A 25,094-nucleotide genomic window follows, 5' to 3' on the forward strand; every position below is an offset into this window, starting at 1 on the left:
CAGACAGCATCGTGAAGAAGGCGCAGCACCAGAAGAAATTCGGCTTGTCACCAAAAGCACTCACAAACTTCTGCAGATGCACAATCGAGAGCATCCTGTCGGGCTGTATCACCGCCTGGTACGGCAACTGCTCCGCCCATAACCATAAGGCTCTCCAGAGGGTGGTGAGGTCTGCACAACGCATCACCGGGGGCAAACTACCTGCCCTCCAGGACACATACACCACCCGATGTCACAGGAAGGCCAAGAAGATCATCAAGGATATCAACCACCCGAGCCACTGCCTGTTCACCCCGCTATCATCCAGAAGGCGAGGTCAGTACAGGTGCATCAAAGCTGGGACCGAGAGACTGAAAAACAGCTTCTATCTCAAGGCCATCAGACTGTTAAACAGCCACCACTAACATTGAGTGGCTGCTGCCAACACATTGACTCAACTCCAGCCACTTTAATAATGGGAATTGATGGGAAATGATGTAAAATATATCACTAGCCATTTTAAACAATGCTACCTAATATAATGTTTACATACCCTACATTATTCATCTCATATGCATACGTATATACTGTACTCTATATCATCTACTCCATCCTTATGTAATACATGTATCACTAGCCACTTTAAACTATGCCACTTTGTTTACATACTCATCTCATATGTATATACTGCACTCAATACCATCTACTGTATCTCACCTATGCCACTCTGTACCATCACTCATTCATATATCTTTATGTACATATTCTTTATCCCTTTACACTTGTGGCTATAAGGTAGTAGTTTTGGAATTGTTAGCTAGATTACTTGTTGGTTATTACTGCATTGTCGGAACTAGAAGCACAAGCATTTCGCTACACTCGCATTAACATCTGCTAACCATGTGTATGTGACAAATAAAATTTGATTTGTGTGGTTCAGTAAAATGCGTTATCTGTGATTACAGACAGTGTTACTAAAGTGACTTAAACACTCACAAAGCCGTTATTAGAAGATAGGGTGGTAAGCTAATACAGGACTAGTAAAGGCCCAGTACTTTTATGAATTATTTTTATTTTATTAATATATATTTTTAATTTCAGATAAAAAATGTCAGACTTCACTCTCAGCACCCCCTTCTTCCCGCAGTTATGTTACGCTATATAACTCAGTAATGATCACTGAATATTCCACATAACACTTTATTTACAGGGATTTTAAAATAGCAACAACACCAGGCAGTCGCGGTTCACGGTGTTCACGGTGTAAAATAAAAACAACAACATTTCAGCAGAGTTGAAGACGAGAAGCGCAGTAGAATAAAAGCGACGTTAGAAGAAGCGTTTTGTCCTTCAGTCTGCCAGTGAACAAGTCGTTTTCAAAGTCACATGATTGAAGCTGGACGAGTAAACGGAGAGTTGTGACCGCAGAGCTTCACTCTCAGCGTTGCTCAACAAAAACCCTCTGATAAACACACACACGAACAAAGCTATTCTCCTCCCGAAAAAAACAGACTTTTCTCTCTCTTTTTTTCCTGGGGTGGATTTTAATGAAGGATAAAAAAACATTTCTTGAGAATTTTGGTTGCAATACTATTGAAGTACAAGCCAGGTGAGTTTATGTTGTTGTTTTTTGATCGCAATAAGAAAGGCTACAGGCCAGGGCACCATTCGAGTTAGCTTTAACGTTAGTCGCAATTTATGAATAGCTTTTTTTGGATCAGGTAATTTTGGTTTAGAGTTTTATCATTTACTTTTAATTCCACAAAATAAATGGGCGTTGAGCTGCTTCTTTTTTTAATGTAAAATGTAGTCTATGTCGGGTGTCGTTTTGTTTTACAGTCGCCTTATTAAAAACAAATCCATTCAGTTGTAAGAACAATGTAACGTGGGTTTACGAACTGCGCTGTAATTACCGGGGGGTTGGGGAGAAACCGATTACATGTAATCTGATTACAAAGAACTACCTACCTGTATTCTGTTGCGTTACCAGCTAAATCATTGTAATCAGATTTCTAATACTTTTTTGGAAAAAACTATATAATTACACGTTGGATGACTTTTCAATTCAGAAAGGATGTTTGCTGGAAGATTTTTTTATATATATATTTATATATATATATATATATATATATATTATGACACCTTAAGTTTTCTGATTAATGACATTCAATTCGGCATTGAAAATAAGAGGCATGTTTTAAGTTCTTTTTTCCACCTGAGCAAACGTGACCTCGACTACTATGATGACACACCAAATGCGTTTGATGGATCATTTTTGTCTTCTTCTAATATATCTTATTAAGGAGAAAGCAACTGCAAATAATCAGATTACATTACATTACCGTTACTGATTACGATTTTTTGGACAGGTAACTTGTAACTGTAACAGATTTACGTTTAGAAATGTACCTACCCAACCCTGGTAATTGGCTAGGTTTTTATCTTCATGTTATTAATACAAGCTATATAAATGTATTTACAAAACAAAACAAACATGTGATATGACAGAAAAGGAAAAGAAAGTTAAATAACTATTTTGTAAATGTAGTAGAACAAATAAAAGGACACAGCCTCTGTTTTTTTCAGGGCCCCAAACCGGGACCGGTCTGGACCACCCATATGGGGTGTAACACCGGCCAGTGGAACGTAGCGTATTCTAGGTAGTTTCACCGGTGGCAGTGACCCGCTGGGATGTTACGGAAGAGCAGTGACACTGGAGGAGGAAGAGGAGGAGGAGAGAGTAATACTAAACAGACCAAACAGCATCGCTCCAGCTCCACCCAGGGCCTGTCTCGCTTCTCCAACCCCAACACAGGGTCACCGTCGACTGGGTCGACAAAGACCTGGGACATGGGCCGGAGCTCCAGGCCTCCTCTGGGGAGTGTGGGGCTGGGGTTCACCGTGGCAGGAGCGCCTGGGGCGGATCCGGACTACGTCATGCAGCTGTTGAACGACGTGCGGAGGTTTGCAGACGTGCTGCTCAGCCTTAAAGAAACCTGCCACTCTAAAGGTGAGTCAGTGCCAAAATGGCCCCCTATTCCCTACTTAGTGCACAACTTTGAACCAAATGGCAACCTATAGGTGAGACCAGAAAGGAAGTTATAGACCTCAGTACTAGTACTTAGTGTGTGGCAGGGTGGGTGATTGGTTGGTTGGTTGTCATGTTTTTTTAGGCTAACTACAGTAGCATATCTCGTGCCAAGGTTTCACAGAATAAGTAATGTTTGTGTTTTCTGTCAGTCTGTATAACAAAAGTTATAACAAAAAGCTTGTTCCAGCCAGCCTAGCTAATCAGTTGAGTGTCAGCTCTTGGGAGAGGGTTGACTACCTCGGTGCTGGCACAACGTTAGCTTAGCGCTCCCATCTATCCCCCTTGTCCTGTCCGCTGGGTCAGTGATTCCACAGAATCAGGTCCAAAACGTCACATCGCGATAAATATATACATTTTACGCGATAATGATAAATACAACAATAAATTAGTTACTTGTCATTAGTGCAGGGCTCTAGACAAGCTATTTCATCTAATATCCAAGGAATGATTGATTGATATTTTGCTGTGCAACCTGTCAAAATATGATCCAGAATGATCAGATTTAATTTGCCAACTTCTTTGTATATTGGCCTAGGCTATATTATTTCACCACCTGAGAAAGTGGGTACTTCAAAACACTAGATTAACTTTAAATATAAAATGTGTTGCTAGATAGATTACTCAATTACCCTACATGGCTATCAGTGTTGCATCAAACAATACTACGCCTACTCTGGCTGGTGCCGTGAACTCAATATTGAGGAGGTGATAAATAAACAATATACTCCCAGAAAGCTGTGACTCTCCTCTATGTTGCTAGAATAACCGTAGTTGCTTTGAAAACATCTTTTCCCCCCACAATTCAGGGCCAAAATATCATATCACAATATTTTTGATGGTATTTTGTTTTTAATAATAAAAAAGTTATAAAAATGCTTGATGATCTAAGGGGAACACATATAAAATATAAGTGATTTCAATGGGTTTTTTTTTCCATTCTCAATGTTTTATAATGTTTCAATCCAACTCCAAACTAAAATTATTTATACATTTCTGCACTTTTATCATAATTTCCACACTGTGTCACGCAGGGCTCCATAATATGGGCAAAAATGTAGGCCTAGTTATTTGATGAACTGTTGGAGTCATGGAAATAGAATTATTGTTTTAATTCTATAGTTGGAATATCGTGTGCAGCACCTTGAATCCATTGTTGTTTGACATGACAATTAATTAATAATCCAGGGAGGAGTTATTGACAGGGTAGGAACCAAAGTGTTGGTCATGTTTCCAGGAGAACCTAATTAGATGTTACATTAAGTTTTCTTACTTCCATATAGCTAGCTAGCATATTCATGCTTCGCCTATTCCTCTCTGATTTAGAAGATACCGTTGCACAAACAACGTGCTTATCTAGGTCTACACCAGCACTAGTACCAGGCTGTATTCGCTAGCTAGCTACGTTTGCAGCTAACTAACGATTGATTAGCATTAGCGGTTAACAAAATGTATTTCTAACAACACCTTGCTAAGAATAGACAAACTAGCAGACAGTAGGATACAAACTAATAGTGTAATTCTAGAAGGCTTGTGGAAAGCAGCATGTCACCAACATCTCTCTGCATCCATCTGACCATACAGAGGGAACGGCAAGAAAGTTCTCTAGACTCACGTGGTCGAGAAACTGCTCTCTCCTTGAGTGACAGGAGGGCGGGGCTTGGTGTGAGAGGGGGCGGGGCTCTTTCTGTATCATGTTGTAAGAATTGATAGGCCTACCTCTAGCTACCATAGGCTTAGTACAGGGCTCCAGAGTGGCGCAGTGGTCTAAGGCACTGCATCTCAGTGCTAGAGGCTTCACTACAGACCCTACACTACAGACACTACAGACCCTGGTTTGATTTCAGGCTGTATCACAACTGGCTGTGATTGGGAGTCCCATAGGGTGGCGCACAATTGGCCAAGCATCGCTGGGTCAGGGTTTGGCCGGTGTAGGCCGTCATTGTAAATAAGAATTTGTTCTTATCTGACCAGAGTACCTTCCGTATGTTTGGGGAGTCTCCCACATTCCTTTTGGTAAACGCCAAACGTGTTTGCTTATTTTTTTCTTTAAGCAATGGCTTTTTCTGACCACTCTTCCGTAAAGCCCAGCTCTGTGGAGTGTACGGCTTAAAGAGGTCCTATGGACAGATACTCCAATCTCCGCTGTGGAGCTCTGCAGCTCCTTCAGGGTTATTTTTGGTCTCTTTGTTGCCTCTCTGATTAATGCCCTCCTTGCCTGGTCTGTGAGTTTTGGTGGGCGGCCCTCTCTTGGCAGGTTTGTTGTGGTGCCATATTCTTTCTATTTTTTAATAATGGATTTAATGGTGCTCGGAGCGATGTTCAAAGTTTCTAATATTTTAAAAATAATAAAACCCTGATCTGTACTTCTCCACAACTTTGTCCCTGACCTGTTTGGAGAGCGCCTTGGTCTTCATAGTGATGCTTGCTTGGTGGTGCCCCTTGCTTACTGGTGTTGTTGACTCTGGGGCCTTTCAGAACAGGTGTATGTATACCGAGATCATGTGACACTTAGACACAGAACAGATGAAACTATTTTGGACTATTTTGTGTATGTCCGTTGAAATCCAAATAAAAATCTATTTCAATTATAGGTTGTGTCGTGTCTTTTGCTATGCCGGATTAAGTGAAAAAAAATCTATTTCAATTATAGGTCTTTGGCTAAGTGATATGACATGCTATTCTATAAAATCCTTTCTCCTTAATTAATATTACCTGATTAAGCTAATCATGTAAATGTAATTAACTAGAGTCGGGGCACCACAAAATAATATTTATAGAGCTGTTATCTTCCGAATAAACTCTTAAAGACCTAGTAATATTTGACATCAATAGCAGTCAATATTAATCGTCACCTTAATTCAGTCTCATCTGAAAGTTGTAAGTTCTTGGTTATCTTCACGAACCCTGGCTTATAAGTTGAATCAGCAATACAAAATTGGGTTTAATTATTTATTTATTTACTAAATACCTAACTAATCACACAGAATTACACATACACATAATTAAATCATAACTTGATTACAAATTACGTCATAAAGGAAAACGTCCCTAGCGGGCGGAACAGATATGACGGCTAGTTACACAAAAGAGAAGGGGCTGGGTTGAGTGAAAGAGCGGGAAGACTGAGGGACAAAGGGAGAAGCTATGCTATCGTAAATACAGTATCTTATGCATTCTAAATTACCGCCCATTTGGAAAAGGAAAATGCAATAAATATTTACTCTGAGCTGCGCTTCAGTAGGTTGGTGGTAGATGGAAGGCCGTGTTGCCCAACCGAGTCCTTTGTCCTTTGAAGAATGTGGTAAATTGAATACGTTGTAGTAACGTTGTTGTGTGGTAGACGGGATACTCTGTCTGTTCTTTCCTAGCCCACGTTTGCAGCTGCTGTTGCTAACTCAACGGCTAGGAGGTATCACTTCTGTAGTGAATAAGAGTTCAAAGTTCATACCATTCGCAACCAAAGCTCACGCTGAGGTTGGCTTAGTTCTGTAGTTGACATGTTAGTCCTTTTAACCAGAGGCTGCAGACCTCACATACTTGGAACCGGAGGTTACATTTTCATCAAGGCTTTATATAGTGGAGCGAGAAGGGTGTGTTTGAAAAGTTTTATAGCCCATATATGTCTCTTCACAGGGGCGGGCCACTGATTGAGCAGAGCCCTAACCTAACCTTATGAAAACCCAAATCTCTCATTTGGAAGCTAATATTACATTTCATCTCTTCACCAATAATTTTGTATTCAAACATTGACATTGAACAACAATTCCATGTGAATCCGATAACTACAATGTGCAGACTTTCCACTGTAGAGTTTATGTCATCCTATCATTGATGAGAATGTCTCAGATGACAACCGAACTGACATCATATTCATTAAGTACCACCGCATATGTTCAATTGGTCGGATTACCAGAATATAGTTCATTTCCCCCCCACCTTCTGATGTTCCCAGAATCTCTATGTTAACCAAGGGATTTTCAATAGTCACATCAGTAGTGTAGAGAGAGGAAAAAGGTTGGGGAGAGGTATTTATGACTGTCATAAACCTACCCCCCAGGCCAACGTCATGACAGTTGTAATGAAACAGAAGAGAAAAAGCGCCAAGGGGGGTGAATACTTTTGCAAGGCGCTGTATCATATCGTCAGTCAGTCCTAAACAGTGGGTGAGACACTCAGACATGAACTCACCTACTGTCTGGTGCCAATATCCCTGGGACCCACAGCAGATTACTATAGAACTAGGCTCCTACTCATTTCTCTTCTTACCAAAGCCATAGGGCTTGTCCCAAATGGATCCCTATTCTCTCTCTATATATATATATATCTCTATACAGATCCCAATGGAGTCTGGTCAAAACTAGTGCACTATATTGGGTGCTATTTGGGACGCTGATCAAGACCCACTGCTGATTTACTCCACACAGAGACAACGAAACATCCCCTTTCAGTTGTTTCTGCCCACACTGGGTAGCTGTCAACAACCCTGTTAGAATTCAGGGGTGATCCTTAATACTGTTCATAGTGAAGGATGGACTAGCCTACCCTTTGTCTAAGTACTAGCCTATCACCTGATTGGCCTCATTTGTGCCAAACATTGAACTTAATCGTCACTTGTTGCTCTGTACAGCGAGATTGTTTTACTTTTCTTTAATTTAAAAACAAAACAAAGCCATTTATTTTACTTGTCGACTAAAGTGGAACACGACATTTTCATCACAAACGGTCGTTGGCAGTATCTCTTGACCGCGACTGCTGTAGTTTCCTGTATTACACAACCCCAGTTTAGAGACAGAAACGTGACAGATGCCTCCATCTAATGACATTACTAACTACGTTATTGCTGTCTCGTGTGTGGGTGCTAGTGTAAACACTAAAACAATGCCAGGTGTTCTCTGCAGGTGACCTGAGGGTCAATATGGAACAGGTCATAGTTCTGATTTAACCTACAGATTCTACATGGCTGTTATGTAACCTAGAATCTATTGTGGTAAAATTACAAACGGACAAAATTCCAAGCTAACACCTTTTTCTAATCTAGTCAAAAATACAAAGTATAATTCACTCCAAAGCACGTATGCCACTTTTCACGTCATGTCTGGAACTTTGTAAACACGACCTTCTTACTGGGAGAAATGCACGTTGAACGACCTCTCCAACTTGGAAACTCGGGTATGATCTCTGGACCCCGATCTTTCCCACATGCTGAACTCTGACGTCACGTACCACTGAAAATAGCAACAAACATGGCCGCGATTTCAACTGTCAATAGTGAGAATGGTTCTTGTGTTCCTTACCGAGCATATGAACGCTCGGAAGTCGTCGTCCCCCCCCCCCCTTTGGACACGTGAGCACGGCACTAGACCTAACAGGCTGATGGTGATCACACATCCTACAGGCTTGTCAGTGGGGAACAATGGCTTCTTCTATGGCCTTGAATGACGCAGCTGCCAGTGTTAGTGGTGGGATCATTATTGTTTCAGATCTCTTTCCTATGTTTTAATTGATGTCAATACTCTACTCTGTTTCTCTTTCTCATCTCCCCCCCCCCCCCCCCCCAGAAAGCCAGGACGGCTATGACAACTACGTAATGAAGTTATCGACTCTTCTGTTAAAAGATTTTACTTGACACATTGACTCTTTTTTTTCCTCCTCTTCCAGAGTCCCGTGATGCTCTCCCCCAGCGGGTACAGGAGAGGTTGGGAGAGCTGCTGCGAGTTCTCAAGTCTGTCATCGGTAAACACCACACCCTCAACTCTGTAGACATCCTCAGGGCCGCTGGCACCGTCATCGCTAAGGTCAAAGGTTAGTATCCTCATATTTTCATTTAATTATATATATAGATAGGACAGGACAGGAAAGGTAGGAGAGAGGTCAAGTCAAAGGTCGGATTTATATTTGTTATATTGTTATTTTTCACAGGAGGTTGGTTCTACCTTAATTTGGGAGGACACGCTCGTGGCTATGGCTGGCTATGGCTGGATATATAGTATGAAGTATATAGTGGAATGGTATCAAACACAATCTTTCCAGGTGTTTGATGCCTTTCCCTTCACTCTGTTCCAGCCATTGTTATGAGCCGTCCTCCTCTGAGCAGCCTCCCCTGGTGTACATGCTGTGGTCTGCGGCTCTAACCGTCAGACCACACAGGCCACCTCATCCACACGTCCGATTAGTTCTTTTGGATGATATGACTTGGTTTTCTCCAACTCTGTACTGTTGAACGTTCAGGAAAGAAGATATTTAGGTCTACATATACATGTTTATTCCCTATGGGCCCTGGTCTAAAGTAGTGCACTACTGCCCTATAGACCCTGGTCTAAAGTAGTGCACTACTGCTCTATAGACCCTGGTCTAAAGTAGTGCACTACTGCCCTATAGACTCTGGTCTAAAGTAGTGCACTACTGCCCTATAGACCCTGGTCTAAAGTAGTGCACTACTGCCCTATAGACCCTGGTCTAAAGTAGTGCACTACTGCCCCATAGACCCTGGTCTAAAGTAGTGCACTACTGCCCTATAGACCCTGGTCTAAAGTAGTGCACTACTTCCCTATAGACTCTGGTCTAAAGTAGTGCACTACTGCCCTATAGACTCTGGTCTAAAGTAGTGCACTACTGCCCTATAGACTCTGGTCTAAAGTAGTGCACTACTGCCCTATAGACTCTGGTCTAAAGCAGTGCACTACTGCCCTATAGACTCTGGTCTAAAGTAGTGCACTACTGCCCTATAGACTCTGGTCTAAAGTAGTGCACTACTGCCCTATAGACTCTGGTCTAAAGTAGTGCACTACTGCCCTATAGACTCTGGTCTAAAGTAGTGCACTACTACCCTATAGACTCTGGTCTAAAGTAGTGCACTACTGCCCTATAGACTCTGGTCTAAAGTAGTGCACTACTGCCCCATAGACCCTGGTCTAAAGTAGTGCACTACTGCCCCATAGACCCTGGTCTAAAGTAGTGCACTACTGCCCTATAGACTCTGGTCTAAAGTAGTGCACTATTTAGGGAATAGGGTGCCATTTGGTATGCAGATCTACAAACTTCTGGAACATTCTTGTGCTGAAGCCAAGAGAAGAATCTCTCCCTCTGCGGAATGATCACATATTGGTTTGTAGAAAGTAGAAACTAAGAATGCCTTTCGTCAGCGTGGCACTGTGTAAACAATTATCATTTATTCTCACATCGACAACATTTCAGAAACAGTTAAAAGTCCTAGGTGCCAACTACCAACTCTTAACAGATGTGTCCCAGCGCAGTCCAGAGTCAAAAGGATCTTTCTTGATCAATCAACAGTATGGTTGAAGGAAACTGGGATGTCGTTTTTTTTTTATTCTGTTGAAAACTGTTCGGGGGGCGGGGGGGAAAGTCAGCTCATTGCTTGCTGAGCCGGGTCCTAGTGAGGAGCAGTTTGCCAACCATTCTTTCTTTTTGAACAACTGTTTACAGACTCGAGATATAAATATATATATATTTTTTTCAGTTCATTTTAGTCGTTCGACCTGGCCGTAATTAATTCTACAGCAGAATTAATACTCGTTCAGGAGGTGCTCTGACTAGCAACTGTCGGCCATGCATGCACTGACAATAGTTACTGTTGCAGGCAGCATTGAGAAGATTTGAGATTTTTTGTTGTTGTCTCATTTAGATATGTTTCTGCTTATAATATCTGACATTTTTAGTAGTCAACTTGTCTATAATTAGATACATGCAACTTTATTTTTTGTCATATGTTGCCCTAGAAGATTAAATAAAGCCTGGTTCACCAGGACGTCATAACTAAGAGAATGAATGTGTAACTTTACCCATGTCAATTAAATGATTCTCGGTCATATCTGCATAGATGTTTAGGGACCGGGGAGAAACATTTTGAAAAGATTTGAAAAGATCAAGACATCAGTCCGACCGGTTGTAAAGGAAATGGAAAGATGTTTAGGGACCGGGGAGAAACATTTTGAAAAGATCAAGACATCAGTCCGACCGGTTGTAAAGGAAATGGAAAGATGTTTAGGGACCGGGGAGAAACATTTTGAAAAGATCAAGACATCAGTCCGACCGGCTGTAAAGGAAATGGAAAGATGTTTAGGGACCGGGGAGAAACATTTTGAAAAGATCAAGACATCAGTCCACACCGGTTGTAAAGGAAATGGAAAGATGTTTAGGGACCGGGGAGAAACATTTTGAAAAGATCAAGACATCAGTCCACACCGGTTGTAAAGGAAATGGAAAGATGTTTAGGGACCGGGGAGAAACATTTTGAAAAGATCAAGACATCAGTCCGACCGGTTGTAAAGGAAATGGAAAGATGTTTAGGGACCGGGGAGAAACATTTTGAAAAGATCAAGACATCAGTCCGACCGGTTGTAAAGGAAATGGAAAGATGTTTAGGGACCGGGGAGAAACATTTTGAAAAGATCAAGACATCAGTCCGACTGGTTGTAAAGGAAATGGAAAGATGTTTAGGGACCGGGGAGAAACATTTTGAAAAGATCAAGACATCAGTCCACACCGGTTGTAAAGGAAATGGAAAGATGTTTAGGGACCGGGGAGAAACATTTTGAAAAGATCAAGACATCAGTCCGACCGGTTGTAAAGGAAATGGAAAGATGTTTAGGGACTGGGGAGAAACATTTTGAAAAGATCAAGACATCAGTCCACACCGGTTGTAAAGGAAATGGAAAGATGTTTAGGGACCGGGGAGAAACATTTTGAAAAGATCAAGACATCAGTCCGACCGGTTGTAAAGGAAATGGAAAGATGTTTAGGGACCGGGGAGAAACATTTTGAAAAGATCAAGACATCAGTCCACACCGGTTGTAAAGGAAATGGAAAGATGTTTAGGGACCGGGGAGAAACATTTTGAAAAGATCAAGACATCAGTCCGACCGGTTGTAAAGGAAATGGAAAGATGTTTAGGGACCGGGGAGAAACATTTTGAAAAGATCAAGACATCAGTCCACACCGGTTATAAAGGAAATGGAAAGATGTTTAGGGACCGGGGAGAAACATTTTGAAAAGATCAAGACATCAGTCCACACCGGTTGTAAAGGAAATGGAAAGATGTGTGGGGGGGGAAAACGACCCAACATGTTTCTGATCAGATTTCAGTTCGGCTTGGATGCATGAAGGTTGTAGACCTACAGGTTATATTATATTAGTCTATGTGTGAGGTTATTAAGACCTATAGTTTATGTTATATTAGTCTATGTGTGAGGTTATTAAGACCTATAGTTTATATTATATTAGTCTATGTGTGAGGTTGTAGACCTACAGGTTATATTATATTAGTCTATGTGAGAGGTTATTAAGACCTATAGTTTGTTATATTAGTCTATGTGTGAGGTTGTAGACCTACAGGTTATATTATATTAGTCTATGTGAGAGGTTATTAAGACCTATAGTTTGTTATATTAGTCTATGTGTGAGGTTATTAAGACCTATAGTTTATGTTATATTAGTCTATGTGTGAGGTTATTAAGACCTATAGTTTATGTTATATTAGTCTATGTGTGAGGTTGTAGACCTACAGGTTATGTTATATTATATTAGTCTATGTGTGAGGTTGTAGACCTACAGGTTATATTATATTAGTCTATGTGTGAGGTTATTAAGACCTATAGTTTGTTATATTAGTCTATGTGATTGGTTATTAAGACCTATAGTTTATGTTATATTAGTCTATGTGTGAGGTTGTAGACCTACAGGTTATATTATATTAGTCTATGTGTGAGGTTATAGACCTTCAGTCAGTGTCCAGATTTCAGTTCCCATTTAACCCATCTGAACAGTGGGCTCCAGTTCCCATTTAACCCATCTCAACAGTGGGCTCCAGTTCCCATGTAACCCATCTCAACAGTGGGCTCCAGTTCCCATTTAACCCATCTCAACAGTGGGCTCCAGTTCCCATGTAACCCATCTCAACAGTGGGCTCCAGTTCCCATTTAACCCATCTCAACAGTGGGCTCCAGTTCCCATTTAACCCATCTCAACAGTGGGCTCCAGTTCCCATTTAACCCATCTGAACAGTGGGCTCCAGTTCCCATGTAACCCATCTCAACAGTGTGCTCCAGTTCCCATTTAACCCATCTCAACAGTGGGCTCCAGTTCCCATTTAACCCATCTCAACAGTGGGCTCCAGTTCCCATTTAACCCATCTCAACAGTGGGCTCCAGTTCCCATTTAACCCATCTCAACAGTGGGCTCCAGTTCCCATGTAACCCATCTAAACAGTGGGCTCCAGTTTCCATTTAACCCATCTGAACAGTGGGCTCCAGTTCCCTTTTGATGTGCCGTAGTCCTATTTGAAGACCCCGTCTTGTGACGGTCTGATTTGTACGGCGCCTCACAATCATCACATCATAACATAGCCGGGCACGGCTCTCATCCTCTTACTACTTCACCAAACCCGCGCATCACACACAATATGGATGAGCATTTCATTATTTATTTTTTTCTCTCTTTTTGAATAATATTGTTTTGTGTGGGGAAAATAATCTTGTTTTCTGTGTGAATTGGCAGGGCCGGTGCTGCTATGCTGCGCAACAGGGCGGGGAAGGGCTGGTGTGTGTGTGGAGGGAGGGAGGAAGTAGGTATACTCATGCTAGTTAGACAAACTACTTGCTACTGAAGGTTCTCTACCATACATTTTCCATATTATAAATATCTGCTAGGCTACATACAGAATTTTCATTTGAGCCTTTTTGCTAAAGCATGAAAATAACCCTGCAGCAACAGGAAATGTGGATTATAATTGAACTCGGCACAACTGATTGGCTCAAACGCATTAAGAAGGAAAGAAATTCCACAAATGAACTTTTAACAAGGCACACCTGTTAATTGAAATGCATTCCAGGTGACTACCTCATGAAGCTGGTTGAGAGAATGCCAAGAGTGTACAAAGCTGTCATCAAGGCAAAGGGTGGCTACTTTGAAGAATCTCAAATATAAAATACATATTGATTCGTTTAACACTTTTTTTGGTTACTACATGATTCTATATGTGTTATTTCCTAGTTTAGATGTCTTCACTATTATTCTACAATGTAGAAAATAAAGAAAAACACGGGTAGGTGTGTCCAAATTTTGACTGGTACTGTAACGTTGTAAACTTTCATTCATAGGCTAGGTTGTAGCAACCTCATGATGGGGATAGGGAACATTCTAGTATCATGGAGTAGCCTAAACCTATCGATGTTTTACATTGAACTGGGTGAATGGAATATGAATGACAGTAACCTAAACCTATCACTGTTACATTGCACTGGGTGACTGGAATATGAATGACAGTAACCTAAACCTATCACTGTTACATTGAACTGGGTGAATGACAGTAATCTAAACCTATCACTGTTACATTGAACTGGGTGAATGGACTATGAATGACAGTAACCTAAACCTATCACTGTTACATTGAACTGGGTGAATGGACTATGAATGACAGTAACCTAAACCTATCACTGTTACATTAAGCTGGGTGAATGGACTATGAATGACAGTAACCTAAACCTATCACTGTTACATTGAACTGGGTGAATGACAGTAATCTAAACCTATCACTGTTACATTGAGCTGGGTGAATATGAATGACAGTAACCTAAACCTATCACTGTTACATTGAACTGGGTGAATGACAGTAACCTAAACCTATCACTGTTACATTGAACTGGGTGAATGAACTATGAATGACAGTCATCCAATATGCTGTAATAGAAATAAGGTCGTGTTCATGGAAAATAAATGTGCGTCCTCCCTCGTCTTAAACGGCAGCGACCGCCACTGACGTGTAACCACGCCAACCCAGGACCTCCACATCCAGCTCACTGTCAGAAACCATCTCAGGGAAGCTCACCTTCGCGCTCGTTTGTCTTCACCAGGGTCTTGATCTGACTGCTGTTCGTTGTCGTAACCGACTTCAGTGGGCAAATGGTCACCTTTTTGATGGCCTTTTGGCACGCTAGAGAAATGTTCTCTTCACGGATGAATCCCAGTTTCTTTTTTCTTTCAACTGTACCGGGCAGATGATCTGGGATATGCTACGGACAACGAAAACAATTGCATTTTCTCGATTTAGAAATTTGAATGAACAGAGATACCGTGAAGCGATCCTGAGGCCCATTGTCGTGCCATTAGATTCCTGGAAGCTGAACATTTTCCCAAGACCTGCATACTCAGCTGTCACCCGTTGAGCATGTTTGGAATGTTCTGGATCGACGTGTTCCAGTTCCCGCCAGTATCCAGCAACATTCCACAGGCCACAATCAACAGCTTGATCAACTGTGTGCAAAGGAGATGTGTCGCGGTGCATGAGGCAAATGTTATTCACACCAGAGACTGACTGGTTTTCTGATCCACGCCCCTACTTTTGTGACCAACTGATGCATATCTGGATTCCCAGTCATGTGAAATCACAGATTAGGTCCAAATTTATTTTAATTTGACCGATTTCCTTGCCCTTTCATTGTTAAAATAAGCATCAAATTATTTAATTTATTTTTTTTGTCTAGCAGACACCAGCTTATCTATTGATGCGTCCCGAACAGCATTTTGGCGCTTTTAAGAATGTTTCATCTCCTTCATGTTTACGATGTGAGAGGCGCTTTTTAAAATGTGCTTATAATTCAGAAGGAGACCAAGAAGCGTCATCACCATGGAAACCATTGATCCTGTCAGGTTCTTCAGTTCATTCACTCTAGTGGAAATATCGAATGTAGCAAGAGGGGTATTTGAAATTGAATCAACTTTATTGTTCCATCACCTTATTATAAAAACAGCTTTCGATAAAAATTAAATAAAAAATGTCATACAGTTCCTAATGCTGGCCACTAGGCGGTGAGTTCTGCTTGGACACCAGCAAGGAGAGAGAGGGATGAATTAGTGGAACGTAGGAGATGAAGAGTCAAAGGGTTGTTGATAAGTCTCTGGTGAAGCTTTGTATGTCCTGCGTCATTCATGTCTCCTGTTAACCAAACATCCTTTGATTGTGTGTGTCTTGCAGTTGTGACACCTGGGGGCTTTGGGTGTTTGCCAGAAGTTACGGGACACACACACAAACACACACACACACACACATGTCCTAAGCATCACGTGACACTCAGCTCTTATCGACCAATTAAAACCAGAGAAGATCCTGACCTGGCACTATATGGGGCAGCAGGTAGTGGTTTGGCAGGTAGAGGCCTAGTGGTTAGAGTGTAGGGACGGCAGGTCGCCTAGTGGTTAGAGTGTAAGGACCGCAGGTAGCCTTGTTTCCAAAACTTAATTCCTCTTTTTATTATTAGTGGATATTGGCCTAATTCTGCCCTGCATGCATTGTTTGTAGTTTTCCTCTGGACATGTAGGAGAATCTCACAGAACTCTGCATGCAGGGTTTCAATGGGGTGTTTGTCCCATTTGGTGAAATATTGTTTTGCAAGTGGACCCCACACCTTGCTGCCATGAAGTGCTATTGGTTCAATGACACATTCATTTCGTAAGGTATTTTCAATTAGAATTATATAAACTTTTTATGATGTAGAATGCCCTGCGTGCTTTCTCCCTCAGTTCATTCACTGCCTCATTAAGGTGTCCAGTTGAGATTGTTTTTAAACCTAAGTAATTGTAGTGTGTGCAGTACCCTATATATTTTGTACCAATTGAGAACTTGAACTTGAGAACTTGAGTCTAATTCCCTGAGATCTGGATCTTCTCTGGAAAATCATTATTTCAGTATTTTGGGGGTTTACTGCCAGGGTCCAGGTCTGGCAGTACTGTTCTAGCAGGTCCAGGCTCTGCTGTAGGCCATGTGCTGTGGGTGACCGCAGGCACAGGACGTCTGCGAAGAGTACCTCTGAATTGTGGAGACTAACACCAGGGTCTGAGGATTTTTCTAGAATTGTGGCCAATTCTTTGATGTAAATATTGAAGAGTGCAGGGCTCAGATTGCAACCGTGGCAAAGGCCCCGCCCCTGATTAAATAATTATGTTATTTTCTTGCCAATTTTGATGCTGCACGTATTGCCAGTGTACATTGATTTAATTATGTCATGTTTTACCCCCTATACCACTTTCAGTAACTTTGTAGAACAGTCCTGTATGCCAATTAGAATCAAATGCTGGTGGACATGTTTATCTATCAGGGTGTGTGAGGGATACATATGATCAGTCATGCATTCTTTTGATATAAATCCAATTTGTCTTTTACTCAAGACATTGTGCTTATTAAGGAAGTTTAGAACTCTTACATTTATAATACTACATAATACCTTCCCCAGCTTACTGTTCACACAAATGTCTCTGTAATTGTTAGGGTCAAATTTGTCTCTGTTCTTAAAGATGGGAGTTATGAGTCCTTGATTCCAGATGTCAGGGAAATAACCTACACTCAGGATCAAATTAAACAGTTTTAATATAGCCAATATCAATTATTTTTGCACTAGTGAGTTTGAGCAGCTCATTTAGAATGCCATCAGGTCTGCATGATTTTTTTATTTTTTTTATTTGAGGGCCTGTAGTTTCTTACAGAGCTCCTGGTCAGTAATTGGAGTCCAATGGATTTTGATTGTCATTTTATAGCGTTTTCGAATCCATTAAATTTCTCCTGATTTTAGCATTGTTTTGTCTTTGCATCAATTTTATGTTGTAGAGCGTCATCATTTTTGTTTCTCTAATTCCTCTTGTTTAGATTTTCCTAGGTTTTTTCCAATTTTGCCAGAAGTTGTTTGTGTTTATAGACTCTTCAATTAGTGTCAGCTGCTTGCTGTTGTACTGTGCTTTATGGGTTCTGAGTTTATAGAGTTTTTAAAGTTTCACAGTTTAATTGTGTTCTAAAACAGTTGTCTCTGCTCTCTCTCGCGTCTCTCTCTCTCGCTCTCTCTGCTGTCTCTCTCTCTCTCGCTCTCTCTGCTGTCTCTCTCTCTCGCGCTCTCTCTGCTGTCTCTCTCTCTCGCTCTCTCTGCTGTCTCTCTCTCGCTCTCGCTCTCTCTGCTGTCTCTCTCTCTCTCTCTCTGCTGTCTCTCTCTCTCGCTCTCTCTGCTCTCTCTCTCTCGCTCTCTCTGCTGTCTCTCTCTCGCTCTCTCTGCTGTCTCTCTCTCGCTCTCTCTGCTGTCTCTCTCTCTCGCTCTCTCTGCTGTCTCTCTCTGCTCGCTCTCTCTGCTGTCTCTCTCTCTCTCTCTCTCTGCTCGCTCTCTCTCTCTCTCTCTGTCTCGCTCTCTCTGCTGTCTCTCTCTCAATCCTTTCTTCACTCGATAAAGAAATACACTTGCCGTTTAATGGATACCCTTTATCATACACCGATGAGCCCATGAATTGTCATCCTCTGTCAAGAAAAATACAGTCTGTCATTGTGATCACAGACAGAATGACAGCAGAACTACCACACTAAGAGAAACTCTGCAACAGGCTCATTGTGATCACAGACCAAATGACAGAAGAACTACCACACTAAGAGAAACTCTGCAACAGGCTCATTGTGATCACAGAGAGTGTTGTCATGCTCTTAAGAAAGGAAAGCCACAATGCGTCCTGGCCTGGGCGTGAATGATGCAGTTCCCATATTTGGCGGGTTGTGATTGGTGGCAGCCAGCGGTGGTATCATTGTTGTAGGACTGCAGGATGTCCTGAGGAAGACACTCCGCACTCTTGCCTCTACTGGGGCCAGTACAGCACAGCAGCTGTCTAGCGTTCACAGCAGGGAGGCGCACGGCAGGGAGGCACGCTCTACACCTCCTATCACCCCCTCAGCCACCTGAGGTGCTGGCCTGGAACGTGGGCTGTGGAGATCCCGTCTTCTCCAACCCCCGTCTTGAAGGGGACCAGAAATTTGACTTTTTGTTTCAGTTTTTGTGTCTTTTGGTTTTTGTCGGCTCTGCTGCATAAGGAAAAAGTGTAAGTGTCAAGAAAGACAAGACTCCTCTTCTGTACTGGGAGGGCAGAGGAGAGCATAGACAATAGAGCCAGGAGTGTGCTCTCCGATTGACCGGACAGACCGTTGACTAGACAGAGAGACGGAGTGGGTACGTTTTTTTGGTTTTGTTGTTGCAGTGGTTGTTTTTTAAAGCTTTTCTCTAGTGTTGTCTAAGATTTCAAGCTGCCTGAGTCGTTTCCTGTGGCGGAGAGACAGGAAGCTACTATGTGATGTCTGATTCCTCTTCTCTCTCTCTCTCTCTCTCTCTCTCTCTCTCTGCATGTTTTATTGGGCTTCCTCTGCCTGGCTTCTGTCTCTCTCTGATCTGAACTGTTTCCTGTGTGAGAAAGCTAATGTGTGCGCCGCCATCTTCTGGAAGAGTCGTCGAGTCTCTGTGGCCTCAATATTCCTTCAAAGCATTTGGACAGTGTATTTTCAGACTGCTCACAGGAAAGGATATATGGCTGTAGTCTTGACCGGCTCAGTGAGTCTGTGACCTGTTAGTACATATGAATTGGAAACGTATATATTAACGTGTATGAAAATGACCTGATAATAATCTGATGCTTTATTAGCACCATTCTCTTCTAGTGCGCTTCAACACGATTTACAATAAATTTTTTGGACACAAAGAAACGCTGCAAATGGACCACCCTGACTGTTCTGGTCCATATGGACAACCCTGACTGTTCTGGTCCATAGGGACAGCCCTGACTGTTCTGGGTCCATGGAGACAACCCTGACTGTTCTGGTCCATAGGGACAGCCCTGACTGTTCTGGGTCCATGGGGACAACCCTGACTGTTCTGGTCCATAGGGACAACCCTGACTGTTCTGGTCCATAGGGACAGCCCTGACTGTTCTGGGTCCATGGGGACAACCCTGACTGTTCTGGTCCATAGGGACAGCCCTGACTGTTCTGGGTCCATGGGGACAACCCTGACTGTTCTGGTCCATAGGGACAACCCTGACTGTTCTGGTCCATAGGGACAACCCTGACTGTTCTGGTCCATAGGGACAGCCCTGACTGTTTTCGTCCATAGGGACAGCCCTGACTGTTCTGGTCCATAGGGACAGCCCTGACTGTTCTGGTCCATAGGGACAGCCCTGACTGTTCTGGTCCATAGGGACAGCCCTGACTGTTCTGGTCCATAGGGACAGGCCTGACTGTTCTGGTCCAAAGGGACAACCCTGACTGTGTCCCTGTTAGTATCCATCTACAGTATAAAGTATATTTGTGACAATTTTGCCCAGGTTGCTGTTTTGTATTTATTATGGATCCCCATTAGTTCCTGTCAAGGCAGCAGCTACTTTTCCTGGGGTTTATTATGGATCCCCTTTAGTTCCTGTCAAGGCAGCAGCTACTCTTCCTGGGGTTTATTATGGATCCCCATTAGTTCCTGCCAAGGCAGCAGCTACTCTTCCTAGGGTTTATTATGGATCCCCATTAGTTCCTACCAAGGCAGCAGCTACTCTTCATGGGGTTTATTATGGGTCCCCATTAGTTCCTGCCAAGGCAGCAGCTACTCTTCCTGGGGTTTATTATGGATCCCCATTAGTTCCTGTCAAGGCAGCAGCTACTCTTCCTGGGGTTTATTATGGATCCCCATTAGTTCCTGCCAAGGCAGCAGCTACTCTTCCTGGGGTTTATTATGGATCCTCATTAGTTCCTGCCAAGGCAGCAGCTACTCTTCCTGGGGTTTATTATGGATCCCCATTAGTTCCTGCCAAGGCAGCAGCTACTCTTCCTGGGGGTTTATTATGGATCCCCATTAGTTCCTGTCAAGGAAGCAGCTACTCTTCCTGGGGTTTATTATGGATCCCCATTAGTTCCTGCCAAGGCAGCAGCTACTCTTCCCGGGGTTTATTATGGATCCCCTTTAGTTCCTGCCATGGCAGCAGCTACTCTTCCTCTGGGTTTATTATGGATCCCCATTAGTTCCTGCCAAGGCAGCAGCTACTCTTCCTGGGGTTTATTATGGATCCCCCATTAGTTCCTGCCAAGGCAGTAGCTACTCTTCCTGGGATTATTATGGATCCCCCATTTAGTTCCTGCCAAGGAAGCAACTATTCTTCCTGGGGTTTATTATGGATCCCCCATTAGTTCCTGCCAAGGCAGTAGCTACTCTTCCTGGGATTATTATGGATCCCCCATTAGTTCCTGCCAAGGCAGCAGCTACTCTTCCTGGGGTTTATTATGGAGACCCCGTTTGTTCCTGCCAAGGCAGCAGCTACTCTTCCTGTGGTTTATTAGGGATCCCCATTAGTTCCTGTCAAGGCAGCAGCTACTCTTCCTGGGATTATTATGGATCCCCCATTAGTTCCTGCCAAGGCAGCAGCTACTCTTCCTGGGGTTTATTATGGAGACCCCGTTTGTTCCTGCCAAGGCAGCAGCTACTCTTCCTGTGGTTTATTAGGGATCCCCATTAGTTCCTGTCAAGGCAGCAGCTACTCTTCCTGTGATTATTATGGAGCCCCATTAGTTCCTGCCAAGGCAGCAGCTACTCTTCCTGTGATTATTATGGAGCCCCATTAGTTCCTGCCAAGGCAGCAGCTACTCTTCCTGGGGTTTATTATGGATCCCCCTTTAGTTCCTGCCAAGGCAGCAACTACTCTTCCTGGGGTTTATTATGGATCCCCATTAGTTCCTGCCAAGGCAGCAGCTACTCTTCCTGGGGTTTATTATGGATCCCCATTAGTTCCTGTCAAGGAAGCAGCTACTCTTCCTGGGGTTTATTATGGATCCCCATTAGTTCCTGCCAAGGCAGCAGCTACTCTTCCCGGGGTTTATTATGGATCCCCTTTAGTTCCTGCCATGGCAGCAGCTACTCTTCCTCTGGGTTTATTATGGATCCCCATTAGTTCCTGCCAAGGCAGCAGCTACTCTTCCTGGGGTTTATTATGGATCCCCCATTAGTTCCTGCCAAGGCAGTAGCTACTCTTCCTGGGATTATTATGGATCCCCCATTTAGTTCCTGCCAAGGAAGCAACTATTCTTCCTGGGGTTTATTATGGATCCCCCATTAGTTCCTGCCAAGGCAGTAGCTACTCTTCCTGGGATTATTATGGATCCCCCATTAGTTCCTGCCAAGGCAGCAGCTACTCTTCCTGGGGTTTATTATGGAGACCCCGTTTGTTCCTGCCAAGGCAGCAGCTACTCTTCCTGTGGTTTATTAGGGATCCCCATTAGTTCCTGTCAAGGCAGCAGCTACTCTTCCTGTGATTATTATGGAGCCCCATTAGTTCCTGCCAAGGCAGCAGCTACTCTTCCTGGGGTTTATTATGGATCCCCATTAGTTCCTGCCAAGGAAGCAACTATTCTTCCTGGGGTTTATTATGGATCCCCCTTTAGTTCCTGCCAAGGCAGCAACTACTCTTCCTGGGGTTTATTATGGATCCCCCTTTAGTTCCTGCCAAGGCAGCAGCTACTCTTCCTGGGGTTTATTATGGATCCCCATTAGTTCCTGCCAAGACAGCAGCTACTGTTCCTGGGATTATTATGGAGCCCCCTTTTGTTCCTGCCAAGGAAGCAGCTACTCTTCCTGGGATTATTATGGAGCCCCATTAGTTACTGCCAAGGCAGCAGCTACTCTTCCTGGGATTATTAGGGATCCCCATTAGTTCCTGCCAAGGAAGCAACTACTCTTCCTGGGGTTTATTATGGATCCCCATTAGTTCCTGCCAAGGCAGCAGCTACTCTTCCTGGGGTTTATTATGGATCCCCATTAGTTCCTGCCAAGGCAGCAGCTACTCTTCCTGGGGTCCAAACACATTAAGGCATTTACATTACATATAAAACAAAAGATAAAACAGTACATCATATAACATCATTACACCACAACATATCTACAATACAACATGTATAATTCCACCATACAACAATATTACTGTGTGTGTGTCTCTTCACAGTCCTCGTTGTTCCATAAGGTGTATTTTATTTATCTAATTTGACTGCTTTACCTGATGTGGAATGTAGTTCCATGTAGTCATGGCTCTATGTAGTACTGTGGAGTAGAGTTCCATGTAGTCATGGCTCTATGTAGTACTGTGGAATAGAGTTCCATGTAGTCATGGCTCTATGTAGTACTGTGGAATAGAGTTCCATGTAGTCATGGCTCTATGTAGTACTGTGGAATAGAGTTCCATGTAGTCATGGCTCTATGTAGTACTGTGGAATGTAGTTCCATGTAGTCATGGCTCTATGTAGTACTGTGGAATAGAGTTCCATGTAGTCATGGCTCTATGTAGTACTGTGGAATAGAGTTCCATGTAGTCATGGCTCTATGTAGTACTGTGGAATAGAGTTCCATGTAGTCATGGCTCGATGTAGTACTGTGGAATAGAGTTCCATGTAGTCATGGCTCTATGTAGTACTGTGGAATAGAGTTCCATGTAGTCATGGCTCTATGTAGTACTGTGGAATAGAGTTCCATGTAGTCTTGGCTCTGTGTAGTACTGTGTGTTTCCCATAGTCTGTTCTGGACTTGGGGACCGCGAAGAGACCTCTGGTGGCATGTTTTCTGGAGGTATACATGGATGTTTGAACAGCTCGATGCCCTGGTTATATTTTGTGAGTTAATGGTTCTGAGAAGGTCATGACTGAATGGTGTTGTCACAGTGATTGTGGAGGGTCAACAACTTTTCTCAAGTCCATGAAAACCAAAATAATAATACAACCAAATACACATTTGCCTCACTATCTGCATCTACAGAAACTAGGAAGTTAATACATGTAGCTTATTTCTTAAATGTTTCATTTACTGTAGGACCCAATGAATGAATGATTGAATTAAATAATGAACGAATGAAATGACTGTTAATTGAATTCAATCAGACCAATGAATGAAGCAATAATCGTGTGTTGATCTAACATGACAGCCATCTTTGTGTGTGTGTGTGTGTGTGTGTGTGTGTGTGTCCATTATTTATCTTTATGACCAGGCTAACGCTCTGACTGTTTTCTGTTGCCTGTTTGCTGACTGGCTGAAGAATGTGACTTGGTCTCTGGTTGAAGTTCTCATGTGGTTTTAATCACTTTCCAACAGGCATTAACGTCAAGGAGGTCAACCAGGAAAACCAAACTGCTATATTTGGCGAGATATACGCGTCCATTGACACTTTGGCATTCACATTTGGCAATGTGTGAGTATTACTTTTTTTTACCTTTGACCTTTTTCAACACTGTTGGCTTTTTAGTAACCTCTTGTCCAAGGGTGGGGGATTTAAGGTGTAGACAACAACACTCAATACTTTCTGCTAACAGTCAAACGAACAAGTCTTGATTGTAATAGTTAACATTGAGCCTATTCAGCATTCGTACTATGTCCACATGAACGTTTCACTTAAACCACACTGAGCATTGTTAGGCAGTGGTCTACATAAATATGCAACTTTAATTGCAATTAACAATTAATTAATTGAAATGTTTAATATTAACTTGGACACTTGGCTTTATCCTCTAGCCTTGCACACTTGGCTTTATCCTCTAGCCTTGCACACTTGGCTTTATCCTCTAGCCTTGGACACTTGGCTTTATCCTCTAGCCTTGCACACTTGGCTTTATCCTCTAGCCTTGCACACTTGGCTTTATCCTCTAGCCTTGCACACTTGGCTTTATCCTCTAGCCTTGCACACTTGGCTTTATCCTCTAGCCTTGCACACTTGGCTTTATCCTCTAGCCTTGCACACTTGTCTTTATCCTCTAGCCTTGCACACTTGGCTTTATCCTCTAGCCTTGCACACTTGGCGTTATCCTCTAGCCTTGCACACTTGGCTTTATCCTCTAGCCTTGCACACTTGGCTTTATCCTCTAGCCTTGCACACTTGGCTTTATCCTCTAGCCTTGCACACTTGGCTTTATCCTCTAGCCTTGCACACTTGGCTTTATCCTCTAGCCTTGCACACTTGGCTTTATCCTCTAGCCTTGCACACTTGGCTTTATCCTCTAGCCTTGCACACTTGGCTTTATCCTCTAGCCTTGCACACTTGGCGTTATCCTCTAGCCTTGCACACTTGGCGTTATCCTCTAGCCTTGCACACTTGGCGTTATCCTCTAGCCTTGCACACTTGGCTTTATCCTCTAGCCTTGCACACTTGGCGTTATCCTCTAGCCTTGCACACTTGTCTTTATCCTCTAGCCTTGCACACTTGG

General features: G+C 42.8%; 1 protein-coding gene across 1 annotated transcript; it reads left to right on the forward strand.

The window, feature by feature from the left end:
• Window positions 1-1,374: 1,374 nt before the first annotated feature.
• On the forward strand, window positions 1,375-24,089 carry LOC139376547 (rho GTPase-activating protein 29-like). Its single transcript, XM_071119266.1, has 4 exons — window positions 1,375-1,588; window positions 2,566-2,989; window positions 8,729-8,872; window positions 23,989-24,089. The coding sequence occupies exons 2-4, from the start codon at window positions 2,671-2,673 to the stop codon at window positions 24,087-24,089; spliced, it is 564 nt and encodes a 187-aa protein (XP_070975367.1). The 5' UTR covers window positions 1,375-1,588; window positions 2,566-2,670.
• Window positions 24,090-25,094: the final 1,005 nt, after the last annotated feature.

Source organism: Oncorhynchus clarkii, chromosome 20, assembly GCF_045791955.1.
Source record: "Oncorhynchus clarkii lewisi isolate Uvic-CL-2024 chromosome 20, UVic_Ocla_1.0, whole genome shotgun sequence".
Taxonomy (NCBI): Eukaryota; Metazoa; Chordata; class Actinopteri; order Salmoniformes; family Salmonidae; genus Oncorhynchus; species Oncorhynchus clarkii.